Source organism: Calidris pugnax, unplaced genomic scaffold, assembly GCF_001431845.1.
Source record: "Calidris pugnax isolate Ruff unplaced genomic scaffold, ASM143184v1 scaffold132, whole genome shotgun sequence".
In the NCBI taxonomy this organism is placed as follows: Eukaryota; Metazoa; Chordata; class Aves; order Charadriiformes; family Scolopacidae; genus Calidris; species Calidris pugnax.
In genome coordinates, this window is record NW_015090910.1 from 1,432,760 (window position 1) to 1,455,275 (window position 22,516).

At 43.9% G+C, this 22,516-nt stretch overlaps 1 protein-coding gene across 2 annotated transcripts in view; it reads left to right on the forward strand.

Moving 5' to 3' along the window:
- FILIP1 (filamin A interacting protein 1) overlaps nt 1–22,516 on the forward strand; it is a 118,507-nt gene that overhangs the window by 40,417 nt on the left and 55,574 nt on the right. For both annotated transcript variants that reach the window (XM_014949326.1, XM_014949327.1), the window contains exons 3-4: nt 14,898–15,071; nt 17,006–17,184. In XM_014949326.1, the coding sequence (XP_014804812.1) occupies nt 14,898–15,071; nt 17,006–17,184 (353 nt within the window). The remainder of the gene's footprint in view (nt 1–14,897; nt 15,072–17,005; nt 17,185–22,516) is intronic.

The following is a 22,516-nucleotide window of genomic DNA, read 5'->3' on the forward strand; positions in this document are numbered from 1 at the left end:
TTATTCTAGTTAACCATCATTACTTAACAGTTCATACAAGGCTTTACTTTTTTCCTGAAACCCACATTCATAACATTTTGACTTTAATTTTGGACTTGTTATCATCTTATCTGATTACAAGAAACAATTGTTTTGTGAATTTCTTTGGTATATGGGTCACCTGAGTTGCACAATTACCACAGCTCTGAGATTTCATCTCATTAAGTATCATTAAGCGTCCCCTTTCCTGTACAAAATTCACCTTCAGTTTGTCAGAAAGTATTTTTGAGTTTCAGGAAATAGGCATTCAAACTAAATAATTTTGTCACAAAGAGAATAATCATTTTGCAATGAAAAACTGCAGAAAAAGGCAAGAAAATCTGTTGAATGCAATTTTGCAAAGGAAAAAAAGCTTTTCTCATTACACCACAGTATCTGGTTTTATAGTGCTTCATTTGACTGTGTACAAAAACCTGCAATTTCCTAAAAGATTGTGCAGCTTCAGTGATGAACAGAGCCAAACCTCACCAGAAATCTAACATGCTCATGTTGTTCAGGAAGATTTGTCCTGAAGTCACCTTTATGGTGTGGAAAGGGGAGGTGATAAAAGTCCTTAATGTGGTCTTTATTCTTATCTCTGAGTAATTCTCCTGTTTGGGAAGTGGAAATGTGGCTCTTCACCAAAGTCTTTTGCTTTGTGGGGGAGTTACCCAATCTTTAAAGGACTGCCCATGTTCTCCTTATCCCTGTGGGGATGGTGGGGATGGCTGCCATCTGCGCTGTAACATGGGCTGGAAACCCTCACCAAGGGGAAGATACTTCCATTTCCCTGGACAATGGTTTTAAGGATATTTGTACATACAGACCCCCCAGGGATGATAAGCACTGGCTAAAGGTTCCTGGTGTCACGGGAGGACTGTGAGGGCAATCCCACTGGCAGCCGTAGAGCGCTGTGTTCTTCTGCTCCTTACTGCCAGCCAGGGAAGAGAATCATTATTCTTTTTATTCCCTAGGAGTTTTTAATTTCATTTCACCCCCCTGGTTTTAGTTAGTTATTTACCTGGTACCTGTGTGGAAGCATTACCGAAGTGGGCAGGGTGACAGCACGTTGGCTCGAGATGAGAGCCTGGCTTTGATGCTACAGGGGAGGATGTGCCAAGGCAGACGCCAGCCAAAGTAAATACTCTGGTAATACCTCCTGGCTGTCACCGTGACCTAATGCACTGAGTCATTTCGTGGCTTTTCGTTCTCCGATCTGTTTGGACATCTCCAGTGGCTGGCAGGCCTTTCGTTGGACGGACAAATCAGACCGGGGGTTTATTTTGAAGCCATTTCAATACTGGCAAAGCAAACATTATATAGGCATATGGGAGAAGATTTTGTTTTGAGAAGGACAGCAGGCTGTACCTTTAGGGACATCCAGTATTTTTTCAAGAAAAAAATGGGATAACATACCATGATTGTTAATTTAGCAGCCACGAGCAGGACGGGTCTTACATCTGAGCTTTCCAACACAGAGCAGGGTCACACTGTCCTGTGAACCCCAAACAGCCAGCTCAGCCATGGGAGGTAGTCTGTTTGTGACACCATGGGGCTAGCTGGGTAAACTGGTAATGTATACGTGTGCTTCATGGGTTTAGTTCACTCACCACATAACCTTGCAACACAGCAAGCACAGACCCACACCACTGAGTCCCAACTGTGGGACCTGACCTCCCAGATCTTCATTTGAAGATGAGAAGATGAACGTGCCAGTAAAGTGTGGAGACATGCCCTAGCAGTGATGTTGATGTCTTTCTTTTCCTTTTTGTAAAATTATAACACCCCCAGGTAGGTGTACTGTGCTATAGCTCTGCTGTAGCTTCTAGGGCCAAGTTGGACTCAGCTTTGTCTGTCAGATTCCCCGGCTGAGACCTGACCACTTACTGAGTATAGAGAGGAAGGGTGTCAGAAACAGCTGAGGTCACCATAGCCCAGGCCTTATTTTGTAAGAAAAGGGGAGGAAAAGTATACAGAAGCTGCAAATGTATCCCAATATCCATAGCAGGAGAGCTCTTAAGTGCAACCTCTCTGAAGGCCAGTGGGAAAGAAATGAACTGGTGACAGGAATTGATTTTAAAGGCCTTGTAGCTTAGTGGAGTGTCTGTTCTCTTGTGAGGTCTCACTGCTCATATAAAAAAGCAGCGATCGCGTGGTCTTTAAACACATATTGAATATACAGGGACAAAAAAAAAAACATCCATGAAGGATTTCTTCCTATACCTGAAAAAACCCCATCATTTTTAAATACTGCAAAACTGATTTGAAAACTTCAAACACCAGGAGAATAAATTGGACCATGAAGGCACATTATTCTGTTCCCACAGGAACAAAAAAATCCATGAAGGATTTCTTCCTATATCTGAAAAAAAAATATCATTTTTAAATACTGCAAAACTGATTTGAAAACTTCAAACACCAGGAGAATAAATTGGACCATGAAGGCACATTATTCTGTTCCCTGGCAGTTACAGTGATTTCAGTCAAACTAACATATGAATGTTATTAATTACAGACCAACACAGGCAGTGTGTATGCTTACAATGACAATATAATCCTGTCTGTGGTTCACAGGCCGACATCCTATGTGCTTGTCCTGGCAGGAATATATTCCCTGTACACTTGCTGAGCAGCAGCCATGAGTCTCCAACACTGAATCATTTCCTGATTAGGAGCCTGAAAGGAAATGAGGGGCAGTATTCATACATGTTTACCATTCACTCTTATACCGCATTTTTGGAAAAAAACACCCCACAATAATAGAAGTTCATTTACATTCAACATTTCCTGATGAGGAGCCTGAAAGGAAATGAGGGGCAGTATTCATACATGTTTACCATTCACTCTTATACCGCATTTTTGGAAAAAAACACCCCACAATAATAGAAGTTCATTTACAAAGACAGCATCCCACTCCAAATGATTGGGTTTTGCAGGAAAAATAATTTCTTAGCCAGGTTCTGTGCCTATTACCTGATGACAATTTAAGCCTGGGAGGCAGTTTCCTGTATTTCATAGCAATCCAATGGAGGCCTTTGTTATAGCAGGTGTTTTGCTGTGTTCCTGCCTGTATTTTCTGTGCCATTACACTCCATGGAATGCCTTCAACAGCTTTTGTTTCAAACCTGACTTTCCTGAGATGTCAAAACAGCACCGTGATAGCTACCTAGGTATTGCTTAGCTAAAAAACACAGCACAAACTCCAATATCTTTTCTTCAGTGACTTTCTTGATACCCTTGCACCAATATCACTAAATATCTAGCTGTCTGAAAGCTCAAGAAAGGACTGTGGGATAGATGGGTGGGTGGAAACCAGATGTGTTTCTTTTGGGTAATATTAAAATCAGAGGAGAAAGTTGTGACAAGATGCTTTGGCACCTAAAGAAGGAGTACAGAACAGAGTGAAGAGCAGGGGTTTTCAAATGGTCATTAGCAAAATCTCATCGTTTGAGAAGCTGAAGAGGAGCCAGAGTGTGGAGAACAGGTAAAGCCAGGGAAAAGTGCATGTGTAGTAGCTTTACATGCATGTTTGTAACTGTGAAGTCTTGTTAATTGAATGGAAAAAGTTTAGGATTTTCTGAGCATATCATACAGATGAAATTCAAATTCCCCAAGAGAATAACCTTGGCATGTGCAGAGCTACAGGGGAAAAGAGAAAAGAGGGTTAATGTGAGGAGGGAGAGGTGACTTAAGGAGAAAGGAATGAGAGGGAAGAGGTTGGGCAATAGAAGAAAAAGCCTATAAGGAAAGGGGGGAAAAGACAGTGATAAATGGGGCCAAGGCAGAGACTTGGAAAGGGCAAGACAATGAAGAGAAAGGTGTTATCCACACTGGAGCAAACGGAGAGCCTCAAAAACCCCTAAAAATGCCTGGCATAAGAATATCATTACAATGAGCTAAAAAATTCTCTCTCCTCCGACTGACCCCTTGTTTGTTTGTTTGTGTTTTCCTGGTGAAGTAGGCTTTTGCAAGACCAAAAAAAAAATGTTAAGATAGACTTCAGAGCACAAATGTTCTTTTCTGTTTTCATTGAATAATTTATAACCAGAGATGAATTTTGCCCAGAATAATATGGTGGGGTTTTTTTTCTGTAGCTTGCAATCATTGCTGTGCAAAGTGCAGGAGATACCATGGGAGGTGAGCAGGGCTTGTCTAGCAAGTCTCAGAATAATGAATTCTAAAATAGAACCCTGCTGAGAGAAGAAAAAAAAGAAGATAAAACAGTACACTGAAATATAGTTAAATTCAAGCAATTTCCTGCTCTCTCTGAAATGAAGGGCAGAGGTACTATCAACCCTAGTGATGATAGCCATCTCTCTGGGAATAGAATTGCTTTAGAATTATACGTTTTTCAAAGCAATTCTCCTCGCTAAAACTTCACTGTCACTGGACAGCTGTAGGCTGAAACCTCTCATAAATACATTTTAGCATCTTTCTCTGTTAAGTCCTGAGCTGCACTTAACACAGCTACATATATTCTGTTATTTAGACGTGGAGAGTCAGAAGAGACAGGAATAATTGGCAGGTGTCTCTGATCCAGTGAACATCTCCTCGAGAGTGGAGGGAGGAGTATGAGCAGCTTGGTTTTTAAAAAAAATATCTTGGAACAGTAAGGACAGTCCCTGATCAACTTTCAAGCTTTGGTCTTGTTCCCATTGGGATCAGTGTCTCTAACTGATCCTCCTTTGCAATCTTTTGAAAATAATTTTAATCAACTGATGTCATTTGATCCCTGTTGTCTTTTTAAATTTACTTAATAGAAATTGTACACCCAGTGCAACAGCAGTGAAAAACTGTGTATCTTTTCTCATTTTCTGGAGAGAAGGCTCACTCTGTGGGAGAGGACACGGCCAACCCCTTTGCGATAAATGCGAGATGCCTGGACTCTCTGGCTTTAAAATATCTGGGATTCTTGGGAGAGCTTGCAATGAGCATATGTCTTATGTGTCATAACGCTGTCCAGTGCTCTGAGTCACCAGCTGTTAATTTAACATTGCAGTTGTAGCTGAGTCTGTTTTTATTAACTTTGCTGCCCCAATTGTGTATTTATTAAGTTTGCGTCTCCTGTTCTCCAGCTGAGGATCAGATAAGCTCTTGAGAGCGAAACAGATTATTTTCCATCCAAAAATGAGCTTTAACAAAAGCAAATATAAGTCTTTATATAATAATTGTGAGAACGGGGCTGTCTGAGAAAGTGTCTTGTTTCTAGGGTTAAAGGCTCCACCTATTGGTTGACTAAAATGAGAGAAATGTAACATTTTCACATAGAAAACACATTTCACAGGATGCTGAACATCCTGTGTCTTGCCACATCTTTACAAAATTGCTGGCTCCAGTGCAGAATTCTTTGTGATATCTGAGATAAAATGAGCTCAGTGACTTATTTCTGAGGGCAGTGCACATGCAGCACCCAAAGCGATGCACTGCTGAGACACTGGGAAGTCCTTTCCTAAGACAGGATCCTCTTGGATTTTGCAGCTGAAGTCTGTCTTATCCTGCAAATGATTGTTTTTATTTGCATAAAAATCAGCATCAATTCTTCCATTAAGTCTTTCTTATCCTGCAAATTATTGTTTTTCTTTGCATAAAAATCAGCATCAATTCTTCCATGCCAGCAAAACAAGTACAACTGACTGACCCGAGTAGAGTTGCACGGTAACTTCCAGGCATTTATCACCTTCAAGTTTGAACAAGTCAGAAACAGGAGTATTGATGTGGCCATCTTCACAGAATCACCAAATCCCAGACTGATATGGGGTTGGAAGGGACCTCTGGAGATCATCCAGTCCAACCCCCTGCCACAGCAGGGTCACCCAGAGCAGGTCCCACAGGAACGTGTCCAGGCGGGTTTGAAATATCTCCAGAGAAGGAGACTCCACCACCTCTCTGGGCAGCCTCTGCCAGGGCTCTGCCACCCTCACAGGAAAGTTCCTCCTCATGTTTAGATGGAACTCCTTATGTTCCAGTTTGTGCCTGTTCTCTCTTGTCCTGTCACTGGGCACCACTGAAAAAAGAGTGGCCCCATCCTCCTGGTCAGATCCCACCTCAGCCTTCTCTTCTCCAGCCTAAGAAGACCCAAGTCCCTCAGCCTTTTATTGTAAGAGAGATGCTCCAGGCCCCTCATCATCACCTTCATAATGAAAACCCATTTCCCCAGTGTTGGCTCAGGCAGTGTCAGCATTTCAGGCAAAATGGCATTTTAAAGGTCTACAGAGTCATTCCTGAGAATGCCATGGGAGGATGGAGAGAGGAGGGGATGTGGAGAGAGGAGGGGATGTCCAAGCGGGGCTTGGGGAGACCAAGGGGAAGGATAGACATTGGGAGCATCAGGGGTCTTTCAGAGACAGTGGGAGGCTGTGAGGGTGTGTGGGCATGGCCAGGAGCTCTCACTCTGTGCCCCTGATTGTCCACCCTCTCTAAGTTACTGCACTCTCAGAGTTAATGCCACTTCCCTCGTTTCCTCTGACAACTCTGTGCCAATAATTGGCCACGCTGGTGAGCACTCGCTGTGATGCAGCCCTATTGCTCCTGCCCATTCATCAGTCATCAGGAAATTGAAAGCACATCCCTGTAGCACAGAGGGCTGAAAAACAGCTTGTTGACCCCAACAAAATGCTTGGACAAGAGCAAGTTGTGTATACAGTTTATTACATATGTATACACGCTCCCGGCTCTCGCTATCCCATGTGGAGTAACGCTCCTCAGAGGAGGCAGAAGGATGTCCTCTGAACTTCATCATCCTGATGGCCACTGACACCAGCGTGTCTCTTGTTCCATCCCTCTCCCTGTGTGCTTGTGCCTCTCAGAAGGTGGCAAGATCCCTGTGGAAAGCAGTCCCTGGGCAGGTTTGTTCCTCCTGGAGAGGACGTACTTAACGTGCAGCTTCAAGCACCTCTGGGAAGCTGGGGTCAGAGCACCCAACTTCAGGTGCTTCCCTTCCTTCTACAGACAGTGAAGCACTTTCAAAGAGCAATTTAGACAACCTGAGCTGATTTCATGATTTCACCAAATTGGATGATAAACGAATTGGATACATAGACGTGGAGAAAATAGAATAATATAATGAATGTGCAAAAATTAATAGAACAACTGTATTGATGTCAGAGTGCCATATTTTTTGTAATATTCACAGTGTTAGTACCTAGGTCTTATATATACTTATGGATTAAGTCTCACAGCATTCCCGGGAAGTATTATTTCCTTTATGGAATGGAAATTGGAGCATGATGAGATTCATTTTATGTGTGAAGTACAAGAAAGAGGTCCGTGAACAGAACATGGATCTCTTGAGTCTTGGTCCAGACTGGTTAACGTAAGATTAAGGAGCTTATTTCTTATTTATTTTTTTTGTCAGAGTTAGGTTGATGGTTGGACTAGATGATCTTTAAGGTCCCTTCCAACCTAGACAATTCTATGATTCTATGATTCTAAGATGACAACACAAGAAAAAGGAAAAGAGATGCTATTTCTGTTGTTCCTCTTTCATTACTCATCTCTTTTTTTGCTTCTTAAAGAGGTACTAACTGATCACAAAATAAGTTGTGGTTAGAAAAGGAGCACGGCAACTTACTACATGACTCCAGCAGTATAAAACCACCTTAATGTGTGGGGAATGTGCTGCAATTTTAACAACTTCCTATCGTGCTACAGTAGCTCGTGACTGGCCATTCCCCCATGCTGTGGGAGGCTGCAGCTCCTTTCCTCAGCATGAATAAACCAGAATGGGGACTTAGTCGTTTGGGTTTTTGTGTCTGATTTGGAGTACCTGAACCAGGGAGCTCTCTTCTTGTGGAGCCTGGTGCTGCTCAGAGGACAGACATAGACTTGCTTTGCTAATTACCTCTGTCATTAGGATGCGCATCGCATCCTGCAGCCACCTACCAGCCCTGAACTGTGAATACGGTCATTCCTGCCTTGTTGTTAATGATTCTTCCTGCTCAGGTGTCCAAAAAGGTGTTTTAAGAGATGTCCCTTCCTCTCCCTGCTGGCTGATTGGATCCATCCGTGGTCCCTGCTGGCTGCTGGGCTTCAGGTCATGTGCAACATGTTATTATATGATTAACGTTGGCTGAGACGTCAACTCTGTGCCTGGCTACAGCAAACTCAAGGCAGTGGGTTTGGCCATCACGATGCATTGCTGCAGCATGTGGAGCACACCCCGACACACAGATCTGTGTGTGTAACAGAGAATGACCCCTCGCCTTGGTCCCTTTGTGGTGACTGGATCATGACACTCTAATTCCTTATTCTGCACTAACTGCCCTGCAGTTCGATAATACCAAGCAAAGCACTCTTTCCGTGTGAAAAGACAAGACAGGGTGTCCCAGACCCTAATAATTCTGCAAACATCAAGCAGTGTGGAGTTAATACTTCTCGGGGCCTTGCCATGGGAATTTTCTGGCTGTGGCCCAGACTACAGATAATTAATTATGTCAGTGAAAGGCTCTGGTGGCCTGTTTTCTTCAGAAAAAAAGTGACATCATCCATGGAGCTCTCTGGCAATAAAGCAGAACAAAGCTGTGTGGGCAGGAAATAACAGACAGATGTCTTCTAGAGCTCATTTGATCTGCTTCGAAGCTCGCTGTAACAAGTAATACATTGCGCAGCGCTGCTTCTCCTCAGCTCTGCAATCTTTAGCGTGGACTTTTTTTAAACAGAAGAGGCCAAATTAATCTCTGATGTAATTCTCCTGGAGCCACTTCAGAGCGTTTGTGCAGTGGATGAGCTGGTCTGTCATGTGCCTTTCCTCCAGGATTGATTTTAGGAGGACTTTCTGTGTTATCACGGTAAGATAAAGCACAACAAAATGAAATACACTGTGTAGCTGCAAAGGCTTCGTACAAGGCCAGAGAGTTGTGCACCATGTGGAGAAGACAGGACCGTTCTGTTTCACATCCCCAGGCATGAGGGATTGCTTCCATTTCTGGATATATTTCACTAAGCTTTTGTACAAAACCACTGATTGTCACTTTTCATCACTGAAGTCATCACTTTACCTCCAAAGTAAATCATGTACATAGACCCAAGTCCAGAAATGTTCAAACAGATTAGTGCACATGAAGTCCACAGTTCCAAGTGTTGGGAAATTAAGCTAAAATGAAAGGTAAGAAAAAGACTTTGCTGTACACAGAGTCTTTCTTGGAAGAAAAACTACGTATGGGTACAATTAGCCAGCATTTTGCATGGCTAGCATCACTGAGGGAGTGATATAAACAAGGCTGCTTCAGATATCTGGTATAGGAAAGAAAAATATTTCATAATATTTAGCAGAAAGGATTTTTTTGTGATGTGATATGTAGAACACCTAATTTCCCAGCTTCGAAGTACGTCCTTGTAGCAATATGAAGGGATAGCTTGAAATGAAGAGTCATTCCAGTAAGCGGGGTAAAATTTATTACTTTCTCTATTCATAATCATAGTATCATGACACAAAATGAAGAAAGGGCACTTTGAACTATTTGAATCTCCCCCTAAGGTGAGAAAAGGAGGGAAGTTACTGAGTTTAAAGGTGGGTGAGTATTAAGAAAGTTTTGCAGATAGTTTTTCAACTACACCTGCTTGAAGGTGCTTTCTTCATTAATTAACTAAATGGGCAGGTGGTATTCACTCTCTGGGGCCTCTAATGGGAATTCTCAGAGACAGGACTACTCCTGCCCTGGCACCCACACAGCATGAGCTTGTCCTGGATGCTGCAGACAGCGGTGTGAGAACATCCTCCTGATCTCCCTCCAAAGGGCGCCTTGAGTGAGATGTTTGTTTGCTCGAGGTGAAACATTTGTAAAGGCTACTGGAATGGAGGAAATGGGCTGCTGGTAAGATCCCAACGTTACATGGAGAACCTGTGACCTTATCTAGTTTCTGGTGCAGTACAGAGCAGCTGCTGCTCTATAAATAACCTGAACTGTGTGAAAGGCAAATAACAACACCACAAGCAGAAGTAAAGGTTCCTGCCTGTGGTTTGATAGTTATTTCTTGCCATTAATCACTGGGAAGAAAAATATGCCTTCATAAACATTAAACCTCTATTACTTGGTCCTTTCACTTGAGCAGGCATAACAGTGTCGCGATAACTAGGAAATAAAAGCTGGAAATAAATAGTCAAAAGCTGGAAATATCAGATCTTCCAAATATAACGTAAGTGCATTCCTGTAAATACCACTCCTGCTCCCGAATTTTCAAAACTTCTTTCAATTAACTGAGAGGATTGTCATCATGTCATTGAAGTATTTAGATTGCTCTGAAGGAGTTAGATGTATTTTGGGTGACTCCAGACATGGAGCTATGAAAGAAATAGTTACTGGTATCTGATTTAAAGAGAGGCACGTTGTGAATTTGCAGGAAGGCGACTTACAAAGAAAATACAAGAGTTTAGGAGAGGCACTGGCGAAACATCTTGAATTGGATTTCACTCTCATCTGACAGTGATTACTTTGACTCCATTCAGCCCGTCTTGAATACTATTGAATTTTTTTTTTCCGATTTACTAGATGCCTTACATGAAATGAGTTTGAGCAGCTCGGTCCCATTTCCCAGGTGACAAAGGGGCTGCGGCAAAAATTCCCCGTTTGGTGGGTGCTGCGTTTTGTGAGCAGTCCCACGGGAGAGGCCAAAGACTGTGGGAATGGGGAGCGAGGGCTGTAGTAAATTGGCAGGGCAGGGCACGAGGAGGAAGCACGTTCGAACGCCGGGCTTGTGTAACAGTATTTCCATTGACCAAGAATTCGGTTGCTAGGCTGCCGGTCCCCTTTTACAAGCAGCAGAATCATGCTATTGTTTCCTAAATGGTTTCAGTTTTATGCAGGGACCTCTTTACATCCTTTCTATATCATTTAAATATTTTACTAGGCACACAGTAAAGCTGAGTGGGACTCAGACCCCTGCTCTGCTCAAGCCAGTGAGTGAAAGAAAGCCTTCCTTTTTTTTTATTCTGCCAAAAGGTGAGTATTTCAGGGTAACCCCACGAAGAGTGGCCTCATGTCAGCCTTCCAGCTGGGTGGCATGGACGACTGAGGGGCTTGGGGAATTTGTATTTCCCAGGTAGAAATGCATGGAATGTGTGGTAGAGTCCATGTCTTAAGTCCACTATTCACTAGGCAGTAGAGAGGAAGCAAAGACAAAGCTGTGCAGGACAGCAGTGACCCATGGCACTTCAGGCCCTCCATGGACATACTCAAGGTCTGAGGACATCAGCCTTTAGAATTTGGCACCTCCAGTAAGCATAAAACGAGGCTCAGGTACAATTCAACCTCGCAGTTCTTCTATCAGCAGGGACACCTGGAGGAGTTAACCGAGTACGGTGTCCAGTTCTACTCTCCACAATTCTACAAAGATGCAGACAGGTTGGAGAAGGTCCAAAGGAAGGCCATGAAGGTGATCAAAGGGACAGAGAACCAGCCCTATGAGGAAAGATGAAGGAATTAAGTCTTTTGTCCCTGGAGAAGAGAAGGCTGGGGAGGACATCATCACAGTATTCCAGTACTTAAAGGGTGGCTACAAAGAAGACAGAGGCTCTCGCTTCACAAGGAGCCACATGGAGAAGACAAGGGGCAATGGGGTACATGTTGCACTAGGAGAGGTTTCATCCTGATATAAGAAAGCAATTTTTTACAGTGGGAACGATCAATCACTGGAACAGCCTCCCCATGGATGTGGTAGATCCCCATCACTGGAAGTTTTCAAGGACCGGGTGCTGGATGATCTCATTGAGACTTCCTTTCCCACAAAAAGCTGGACCAGATGATCCTTTGAGGTCCCTTCCAACGTGGGCTGTTCTATGATTCTAGGAGTTTGATGGACAGGGAGTTTGTGCTTTGCTCCCGGAGAAAACCAGTGTGGAAAAACACCACTCAACTATCTGGCCTTCTGTGTTTCTTGCCTTGAGAGTATTTCTAAGAAGTAAACATGACTTCTTCATTGCTTCTACTTTTAGAGATTCAGGTACTTAGGAGCATTTTATTAACAGAAAAGTCCTTTAATTTTCAAGAATCCACAGTATGAACAGTATAGACAAAAAGTTAGCTTGGATTTTTCTGTAGGGCCATCTAAGTAATGACAAAACAATAAAAGTAAATGTATGTGTTTTCCAAATTCTGTGTCTTGACTTTAAAGAACTTCTCTGACTAATTGCAGTCTTCTGGACTTACGCAAATGACTTTCATTGTGTTACAAGCTGTTGCAATATGTGGTCTTCTCATGCCTGAATATTCTCTCACATCAGAGCACCAACAAAACAAAACAACAAAAAGAGGGGCTTGAAAGATGGCTTTCCTGTGCCAAACACTATGTCTATTCTACCAAAACAGCTAACAACTTCCCTCTGAGATTTATAGACAAGTTTACTTCCACTTTGAAATCTCTTCCTTGTGTTTGTCTCCCAGCTTATGATTTATGCTAAACAGCATTGTGCTTCGAGACGAGGGAGGCACCTACAGTAGATGTCCGTCAGCAGAAACAGCTTCCCAGTATGGGTCCCTCTTCTTAGCAAGGACCCCCCACTTTGAGCCTCTTGTACCTCTTCCGAGGCACAGGAATCGAAGAGGCCCAAGTGTTCCTCCACAGGATTATTCTGACTTGCTACCTGAAGTTTGATATCTCAATAGTTGTGCAGTATACGTTGGAAGAAAACATCTCCATGTGAGCTCGCTTCTGGTTGTTGTTTCGGGCATCTGGAGGAAACATGAAAGGAGGAGTCACACCAGCTTGCTGTTTCAGCTCCTTCCCTCTACGTTTATCCTAAGGATTTTCAGAGAGACTAACTGGAGTTTGCAAATCCTGAGTCTGACGGGAGGTCAGGATGTGGCCTGGGCCCCTCTCCGACCTGGGCTCACTGTACTTCAGAGTCTTCCTGTGCTGGGGATTATTGCTGACCAAATAAAAAGCAAATTTCTCTTCAGTTTATTATTAGCACGAGGCCCCTTTTTTGGCCCAACGCTTCCTAGCAACCCGAGTGACTGTTTGTTGGTTTGCTTTTCACAAACTGTTATCATAAGTCCATGGAAACAGAGCACTCAGTGAATTAGCCGGTACCCTTGAAAAGATAACGAGAGGAGCGGTGGCCGAGCCCAGAAAAGGCAGAAGACACCTCACCATGCTAACGTGACCCAGATCCCGAGCTCCTGCAGAGCCTGGGGTGCCCAAGGAGGGGGGACACGAGCGAGGACCTGCCTGTGCCCCGGGGATGGTGCCACCTTGGGTACTGTCCCCTTGGGCTGCAGCAAGGGGATTTTGGGTCTGATCCCTGGAGCTAAGCATGTCACTGCTTCCTTCTAAAGACAAAACCGTGAACAAGGGTCTTCTTCAAAGCTCTGAACTGAGCTTGGGGACCTTCTTCCCTGCTCGGGGTGCTGGTTCCTCCATTCGGCGTCACTCGGTCCCCTGGCTCTGCTCCCTCTGGTTCTCGGGGGACCCAAACCAACAGCTTCCAGAACCTTTCTTAGCTGGCAAGTTAGAAGCTGTTTCAGGGACCCTGATTCCCTCTTGCTAGAGTTGCTCCATGATTAAACACTAATGAGGCTGGAAGGAAAGTATGCACGGCTGTGGACAACGGGGCAGGGGCTGGGGCACTCGCTGGGAAGAGCAGCGTTCAACTTCAAGTAGCTGTTTATAAATGGACTAGTTCTCAATTGGGTGGCATAATCTTTGCTTGAAGTTCATTTTCTGTTTTATTTTCAAGTTACTCTATTTTATTTAAAAAAAAAAAGGATTAAAGGGTTTTTGTCATCTTCTGAAATTATTTCCTTGCTCATTTTAAAAGCAGGTGGGTTTGTAGAGCTGCGGTGCCTCTGTGGCCTTGGGTAAAGATTTGAGATTTGCTACAGGGATAATACAGAATGCCATTATGCCACTATGCCATTAGGAAGGTTGTGGAAAAGCATGAAGCATTGGTCAATCCATAAATCCTTAACAGTCATTGCTTCCATAGGGGCAATATTTGTAAGGGCTTTTTCCTCAACTGTCTGAACCTTTCCTTAGCCCTTATTTTGCTTCCCAAGCTCACACGGGTTGAGTGTCAGAAAAGCAGGTGAGAGAAGAATTGGTGCCTGTACCCTTCTGCCCTCCATCCCTTTGGGCTTGTGGGAGAGATGGGAAAATCTGGGAGCTCCCTCATTCCCACTGAAAACTTGTACCTTTTACAGCCCCTTCCGTGGATCACGGCCTTATAAACCCGTCCTGAAGGACAAGTGGGTGCCCTGCCCCTGTTTTACAGATGGTTTAACAGATATTGGCAAGTGTCATCAGGAACAGAGTTTGGGATTAAGCCTTTGTCTGCAGCATGGCCCTAAAATGCCCCTTCCTCCTAGCCCGGTGGTCCCACCAGCCAGCCAGTGCTGCCAGTTTCGCCGGTTAGCTGGGGTCTGCAACACTTCCAGGGTTTTGTTTAAACAACCAAAAGTTAGAAAACTTTAAGAGTGACTTGAAGAGAACATTTAGTCACAAAGTCAGACAGGGAACGACAAGGAAATACTTGATTGGAGGTGATCTGAGAAATATCAATTCAGAACATTCATGGTGCTTGTCCCACTCACGTTCCTACCCCGGCCAGGGAGCAGCATGGGCAGTGAAGAAGATGAAGGGTATGAAGAGTAATGATGTTCCCTGGCTACAGATGCAACCCACATAAAAATTCATAGCATCCAAATGATGTAGTGACAGGCAGGAATAGATTAATTAATGCCCACAAAGATGACATTGGATAGCACAGATCATGTTTACTCTCATTGTCTCCCAAAGTTGTTTTATATTTACATTGGCAGCCTGGCATTCTTCTCATTTATTTTATTTTTGTGTATGCAATCTGTACATATGAAATGCCCCTGTCCTAATTGTTTTCCCCTGTTGGTTAGTAGCTTGGCTGATGGTACTGATCTGCTCTGTTACAGGCCAGGGAGGATGTGATCCACATGCTGAAGACAGAGAAAACCAAACCTGAAGTTTTAGAAGCTCATTATGGGTCGGCAGCTCCAGAGAACGTGCTCCGAGTGCTACACAGGGACGCCATCCTTGCCCAGGAAAAGTCTATAGGGGAAGACGTCTACGAGAAACCAATATCAGAGGTAATAACTGCTCAGTTTACTTCATTACGTCTGTGCAGGGGGAATCCTAACCAGAAGTGAGACTCCACATCCTTGGCATGTGTGCAAAACACACAAGGGGATAATATAGCGCTGGTACAAATGACAAGAAATGAAGAAGAATTGAATATTCCTGTTCACTCAACCACAGGACAAATTGTAAGCAAAATCACTGGGTTTGAACACAAACAGTAAAGAAGTTTTGTGCTCCTTAGGGCCGGTGCCATTAAGTGAGACCAAAATCTTTGGGTGTTACATTTCTGTTTTTTAAATTCCTTTCAATTATAGGCACCAACTTCTACTTCAGGCAGCACTGGTAAGCACCCTCTGATTTTCTTTGTGCACTGGAGCAGTATCATGTGTGTAGTGAGGCAAAGAAGACCTTCAGAGATTGACTTTGAGCATATTTATGGGATCATAAATCCATAATCATTTTACGTCACTTAAGCTGTAGGACTGCACAGTCAGTTCATCCCCTAAAGGAGACTTGTGGACTTGATCCCTTGCTTTAAAATAAATGAATGTAAAATAGACCTGGGAATATCTGAGGCCAGTGTGAATGCCAGAATAAGCAGCCACTGCTCATGTTTATAGTTTCCTAACAGCCCAGGGCACAGAGAAAGAACATGGAACAATGTACAATATAATATACTGTAGTGCCTGTCCAAATCTTCATAGTTTGTCCTAGTAGAACATTTAATTTTTTCATCAGGAATTCTGTCTACCAGAATTATATACTTTTATACTTTTTACTTTATACTGTTTACTCTCAGTGAAGCATCTTCTGGAATTTTTGGGATGATAGTAAATAAGGAAAGCAAATGATAGCATGTGTGGAGCATGCAGGAAATACTGTTTAGCAACATGAAAAGAGCTCATCCTGGCTTTTTGTCTAAAGAAGCTGATAATTTGATGGGGACCTCTGTGTAAAACTTTTGTCATGTGTAGGTCTACAGGGGTTATGTTGGAGCTAAAATAGGATGATGACAAAATTTTGCAAGTGCAAAGGATCTGCTCTCAAAGGCTGAATCCAACCTTTGTCCTCTAAAAAAACACAGTGCCTACCACTACTAAAAAATACTTTGACTACCATGGTCAACTTCTGGAGGGCAAATTGCCATGGTCCTCCTGCTCTCTTATTGCCTTCTGTTTATGGAGGCACTACAGGAAACAGCAACTCTACAGCTGGGGCAGAGAAAGATGTGATTCCCAGGAGGCAGGGGCTGCGGGTGGGCAGAGCAGAGAAGCACCAGGAACGAGGGCCACTTCGGTGGGGAGGAGGATGGAGTTTGTCATCTGCCCCCCAGGAACAGTGAAAGGAGCAACACAAATAGCTGTGGTGGCTTTGGTGTGTCCTGGCCACTGTTTAGGTGCACATCCCTGGCCTTAGAGTTTGTTTGAATAATAATTGGCATATTAAACCTAATTTTTAGCTCAGCGGTACTACGGGTGCATTGAAGGTGCAGAGCTCCAGTTTCAGCCTTGATCCTACACCTTACACTCCACGTCTAGGTGTCCAGGCCCCATGGATGTGTGTGAATTCAGGCTCTCGGGGTCTGAGGGCATCTGCCCTGGTGTTCACTACCGCTTTTCCTGTGTGAAATGAGGAAAGTGTGAACAGCACCTCGCCATGGGGGAAATTCTGCACTGCACCAACATTATTTGTTACCCTAAAACTGAGTGAAAGTCTCTGTGTGTCTGAGAACCACACACATGTTTATTGCAAACACGCCGTCCAAAGAAATCATTACTTTTACGGGACAGTTACTCCTATTTCTAGTTGCTGCTTTATGTAAAGCCCAAGACATGAAATTATGGGACTCGCATTTACCAAACACAACATTGTTGGTTAATAAATCAGATGAAGTAAGCAAAGAGACCTTTGAAACAGTCTATTCTCCTTTCCTACAATCCAGCTGGACAGACTTGAAGAAAAGCAGAGAGAGACGTACCGGCGCATGCTGGAACAGCTCCTGTTGGCAGAAAAGTGCCATCGCCGCACCGTTTACGAGCTAGAAAATGAGAAACATAAACACACGGATTACATGAACAAGAGCGACGACTTCACCAACCTCTTGGAACAGGAGCGGGAGAGGTGAGTATACACTGTGTACACACTCACCTCTGGCTACAGGAAGGACATTGAGCTGCTGGAGCGTGTCCAGAGAAGAGCCACCAAGCTGGGTAGGAATCTGGCGAACAAGTCCTATGAAGACAGACTGAGGGAACTGGGCATGTTTAGTTTGGAGAAGAGGAGGCTGAGGGGAGACCTCATTGCCCTCTACACCTATCTGAAAGGAGGGTGTAGAGAGGTGGGGGTTGGCCTCTTCTCCCAAGGGAATAATGACAGGAGCAGAGGAAATGGCCTGAAGTTGGGGTAGAGGAGGTTTAGCTTAGATATTAGGAAGAATTACTTTCCTGAGAGAGGGGTCAGGCACTGGAACAGCCTGCCCAGGGAGGGGGTGGAGTCACCATCCCTGGAGGTATTTAAGAAACGTGTAGATGTGGCTCTTCAGGGCATGCTCTAGTGCCCGAGATTATTGGGGTGTGGTGGGGTGTTGTATGTGGTGCTGTTGGTATGGGGCTTGGTAAGTGGGTGTTGTGTGGTGTGATGTTTGTTGTGTGGTTTGTTTGTTTGTTTGGTGGTTGGTTTTTTTTTTGTTTTTCTTTGGGTTTTTTTTGCTATGTGGTTGGACTTGATGATCTCAGAGGTCCCTTCCAACCACCGAGATTCTGTGAGTACCTGAGATGGTGCAAAGAGCACCCCCAGTGTCCCAGCGCTTGTCGGCCCAGCAATGACACGCTCTGGTATCTTCTGTGTTTAAATGACACTAATGACACATGTTTAAACCATATATAAATGTCAATCCACTCATCATTAGTAAGTACATTACTGTGCAGGTCTGGAGCTGGAGGAGAACCACGGGCTGTTCCTGGAGCCTGTGCCTGAATTTAGAAAGGAGTTTGTTTGGAATAACTCGTGCCTGTTTGGGGTTCCCCTCCCGACAGCTTTTGGTGGGATGTTATTTATGGTGGCTTGGGCTGGTTGGCTCAGCCAAGCAATGCCTTTTGGGAAGGATGGGGCACCGTTTGTCACAGCGAAAGGATGGGGTAAGGAAAACCACAACACACATGAGGACACTGGCACACAAAGTGGTAGGGACTTTGCCAGGCTTGGGCTTGCAAAGTCACAAACCATTTGCGTTATTTTTCATATTTTTGAAGAGACATGCCTCAGGCAAGATCTGTGTTCCCCTGCAAGGAAATATTTCCTTGTTTTATAAAATGTGCTCAGCCTGGGATGGACTGCCTGCAGTGTTTATCTCACAGGCTTTTTCTCTTCAAGTGTTCGTCCTGCTTGTGGGAGGAATTTATTCTCTGAGTTTCTAAGAAAAGAAAGAGCATCAACCTTAGGTGAAGGACGAGCCCTCGGTAACAGCCTCACTTTCTCAAGATGAGATTTTCATGCTCATACCAAACTGCTTGAAATCAATCCACAGCATTTTTTTAAAAAAAACAAAACAAAAAAAAGCTCTGAGAAAATTACTTAAGGCAAGTTCAAAGAAGAAAGGCTTTTGAGGAAACCACAGTCTGGTGGCAGACATTTGCAAAAAGCCAGGAGCTAAATTGTTTAGTGCATTTCCTGAGCTCAGCTCCGCGCCAGCTTTGAGTAGGTGGCACATGAGCCACAGTGACCATGTTTCCTGGTTTATTAGCTGCTGGGTTTCTGTCTCTCTGTTTTCCTGGGTTGATTGGCAAACTTTAAAGGGCAAAAATGTTTCTGCTTCTTAGCAATGTGATTCTTTTAGCAGAAAATAAAAAAAAAATGTTGTACATCCCAGTAAGGAGCAATTTCCCATCTGATTCTCATAGATGCCATTTTTTTCTCTCTGCTGAGTGTCTGTGTAGGTGTGAAGAGGCAGCAACTCAAATGATGCAAAAGTGAAAGTGGTATTAAAATACCTTTTACATACATCTTTACGTTTTATAATTTGACAATTTTTGCCTTATTATTATTCCAGCTCCACTCGTGAAGGCCACTAAATAGCCGAAGCTTAGGACCTGTTTTGAACCAACTTCTTCCAATGAATTGATTAAAAATCTTTCTGTCTCGCATTTCTGCAGCTGAGATATCAGGTCCCATCTCTGTGGGCATTTTCTAACACTCCTCCTGCTCTTTTGTGTCTTTTCAACTTCAGTTGTTCCACATCCTACATTTTTCAGAAAAGCAGCAATAAAAAAGGGAGAGTTTGAGTTTGAACTTCTATTGAAAGCAGATCTTTAAGAGCAGCTAAACTGGCTGGCTTCAGTCACCAGTGCCTCTGTGCTGGTGGCTGCGGGGCAGGAGCTGCAGTGCTGAAGCCCTTTTGATTTATGCTGAGTGACACGAGAAACCTGATGTTTGCTATTTAATCCACTTGGTTTGTCTGAGGCACTAATGAGAAAATTCATTTCAAATTTGGTAGCGACCAAGCAGAGAGAACGTGGCATGTAGTTAAATGTAGTGAACCAAGCACGTCCCTTCCTCTTCAGGGTCCTCCTCCCGGATCACTCGCAGAGCAGATTAGCAAAATCAGGATGGGCTGAAACCCACTCGTTAGTGTACACTCTTAAATGAATTCAACTCCTCATCTTTGCTTGCTGAGTGCTGAGGCTGCACCCACATCTTTGCAGGTGTTAAAAAGTGGAAGTAGTATCATTTGAGGGCTATATTCACAGTGAAAGAGAGGATGATGGGATGGCTTCTCAGGAAAGCCCCACAGTGGCAATCAGCAATAGATTTTTGTCAAAAAGAAAGAGTTTGTAGTGGAAAGATTAAGTTGTGATAGGTTAAAACATACCAAAAACTCCCATACTCATTTAATCTGCATGTTGGAACCAAAAACTGACCTGCCTAAAGGCATTTTTCAGGGTCCCACATAGGTATCCTTGTTTTATAAGTACCACTTTTATATATATATATATGATTTGGTTTACTGTGTTGCTTTGAGGCCTGAGGGTTATTTTATTAAGAGCTAAACAGACTTGTAGTCTCCATGAAAAAGAAAGGGGACAGGGAGGTGACCCTTGCCCGTCAGCCCCTCTGCTGCACTCCCAGTGATAATGTTAATGAGACAGGGTGAGCTGGAGGAAGAACAGTCCTGGGGGGTGACCATCTCACAGCAGCCTGGTACAATGAGAGCAGTAATAACTTCTGACCTGCATCTAAGAAACTGAAGTAATTTCTTTCCCCCCACTATTTTACCAATCTTTCCCAACCACTGCTGTCCACACCAACTTTTAGAGGCCACATCTGCTTTTGCATCTGCTTTTGCACAAACCTTTGTGAAAGTTTGATCAAGATAAAAAAGGGAAATTCTTTAAGAGCAGAGATATGCCTCGGGTCTAATATATTTCTAGCACTTTCTTAATGTATTTACTTTGGAATATTTTTTTACATACACTTTCATGCATTATCTCTAATCCATCCATAATAACGTGGTATGAGAGCAAACAATCCAGTGGGAGGCTAATTATTAGGTCAGCCTTGCACAGGAAGGAAGTAACAGGAAAACATGGTTTGTCAAGAATAATTATGTATGAGAAGTATTAAAAAAGACAAAATTGTACACAGGGATATTCAAAATGTAGACAGCAAGGAGAAGTAAATGGAGAAAGCTAGAGAGCCTGACTGTTGGTCTTGGCTCCGCAACACCAAGTGCAACTAAGCTGTAGAAAGGTTGTGGAAAAGGTTGGCATGTTACAGGAAAAGAGCAGTGACAGCCATTTGCCAGATGGAAATGAAAGAAATCTGGTCCTTTTAGTGGAAGGTGTTTCTACAGACATGGTGGCTGAAATGTTTTGCAAATTTCCCTATAGTATGCTCAAATGACACTATGATCATACCTAAAAATCGGAATGTTTTGAAAGTTAGGAATGTTTTTACCATTCAACCAAAATTCCCCTTTTCCACACTTGCCCACCTGTAACATCAAGTTCTCCTTGGGTATCTCCTATCCCCAGAAGTGCCAAAGCATCCATCTTCTGATCTGGTTAAAGATGTCCCTCCTTACTGCAGGGGAGTTGGACTTCTAAGGTCCCTTCCAACCCAACACATTCTATGATTCTATGATTAGATTACTTTTAAGGTCCCTTCCAACCCAACACATTCTAAAATTCTATGATTCTTGGAGCCTCCTGACAAGGCTGAGGAACAAGGAGAAGAGCTGGAGACACCTGGCCCCCTCGGAGACCTTTGGTGGCAGATGGTGGGGTGAGGAGTCTCTGGTCCAGCAGGTGGAGAACAAAGAGTCTGACTGGAGCTGCACTGACCACCTGGACACCTGAAGAGCAGGAGATCACGCAGCAGTAGCTGCAATGATAGAATTAGTCCTCCTGACACAAGGAACCTCCTTATCTTCAGCCTGGCTTTGGGGAGAGGGGGACCTGAACCAGCTACTGGCACCGCCTGCCCCAGAAAGCTCCTGGAAAAGCAGCTCAATGTGAAGCCACACTTGGTTGCTCTCTGTTCTGCCTGGTTCTAACCCTCTTGCCTTTAGGGAACTGGGTGGGAAGGGGAGAAATCTTTAGGATCAATTATGAACTTTTCAAGTTGATCAGCAGGGCTTTTTCTTCTGATGGAAAAGGGGGAGAGCTCTGTGTAACCTCGGCACTGCTTCGACCTCTTGATAGACCTAGGGGATGAGGTTTAAAATCCTGACATTTTTAGAGGTGCTAATCTCTGAACAATTTGCCTTGTACTCCTCTTTTAATCCCCTTGGTTTACAGTGCATTTTGCTGCTATTAAAAGCCCTGGAAAACTCCCATTGATTGTGATGTTCAGAAACAGGCTTGTGGTGAGGACCACCAAGCCAGTCCCACCAGGTGGCAGAAATAGCCCGAAAGCCTTAAAAAATGAGGGGAGGAGGGAGTTTCTTTCATAAGCATGGGCACAGGTGGCAGAAATAGCCTGAAAGCTTTAAAAAATAGGAGGAGGAGGGAGTTTCTTTCATAAGCATGGGCTGTGGTTTGTGGAACAGAGGGTGCCATGTGGCAGAGAGGCTTTGGTGGAGCTGGTTAAGGGAGACCCACACAACTGCTTTGTGAGCAACTTGATATTTCCAGCAGCATCCCTGCGACTGCTGGGACTCTTCTACCCCATCACACAACGCGGCAGTAAATACACACCCAGTACCTCACATCTGAGAGCATCGGTATTATGTTTAGTCACATTTTACTGTAAGAGTTCACAGAAGCCATGAGTGTTGGGGTTATTCAGCCTGGAGAAGAGGAGGCTGAGGGGAGACCTTACTGCTCTCTACACCTACCTTAAAGGAGGGTGTAGAGAGGTGGGGGTCGGTCTCTTTTCTCAAGTCACAGGTGACAGGACAAGAGGAAATGGCCTCAAGTTACACCAGGGGAGGTTCAGGATGGATGTTAGGAAAAAA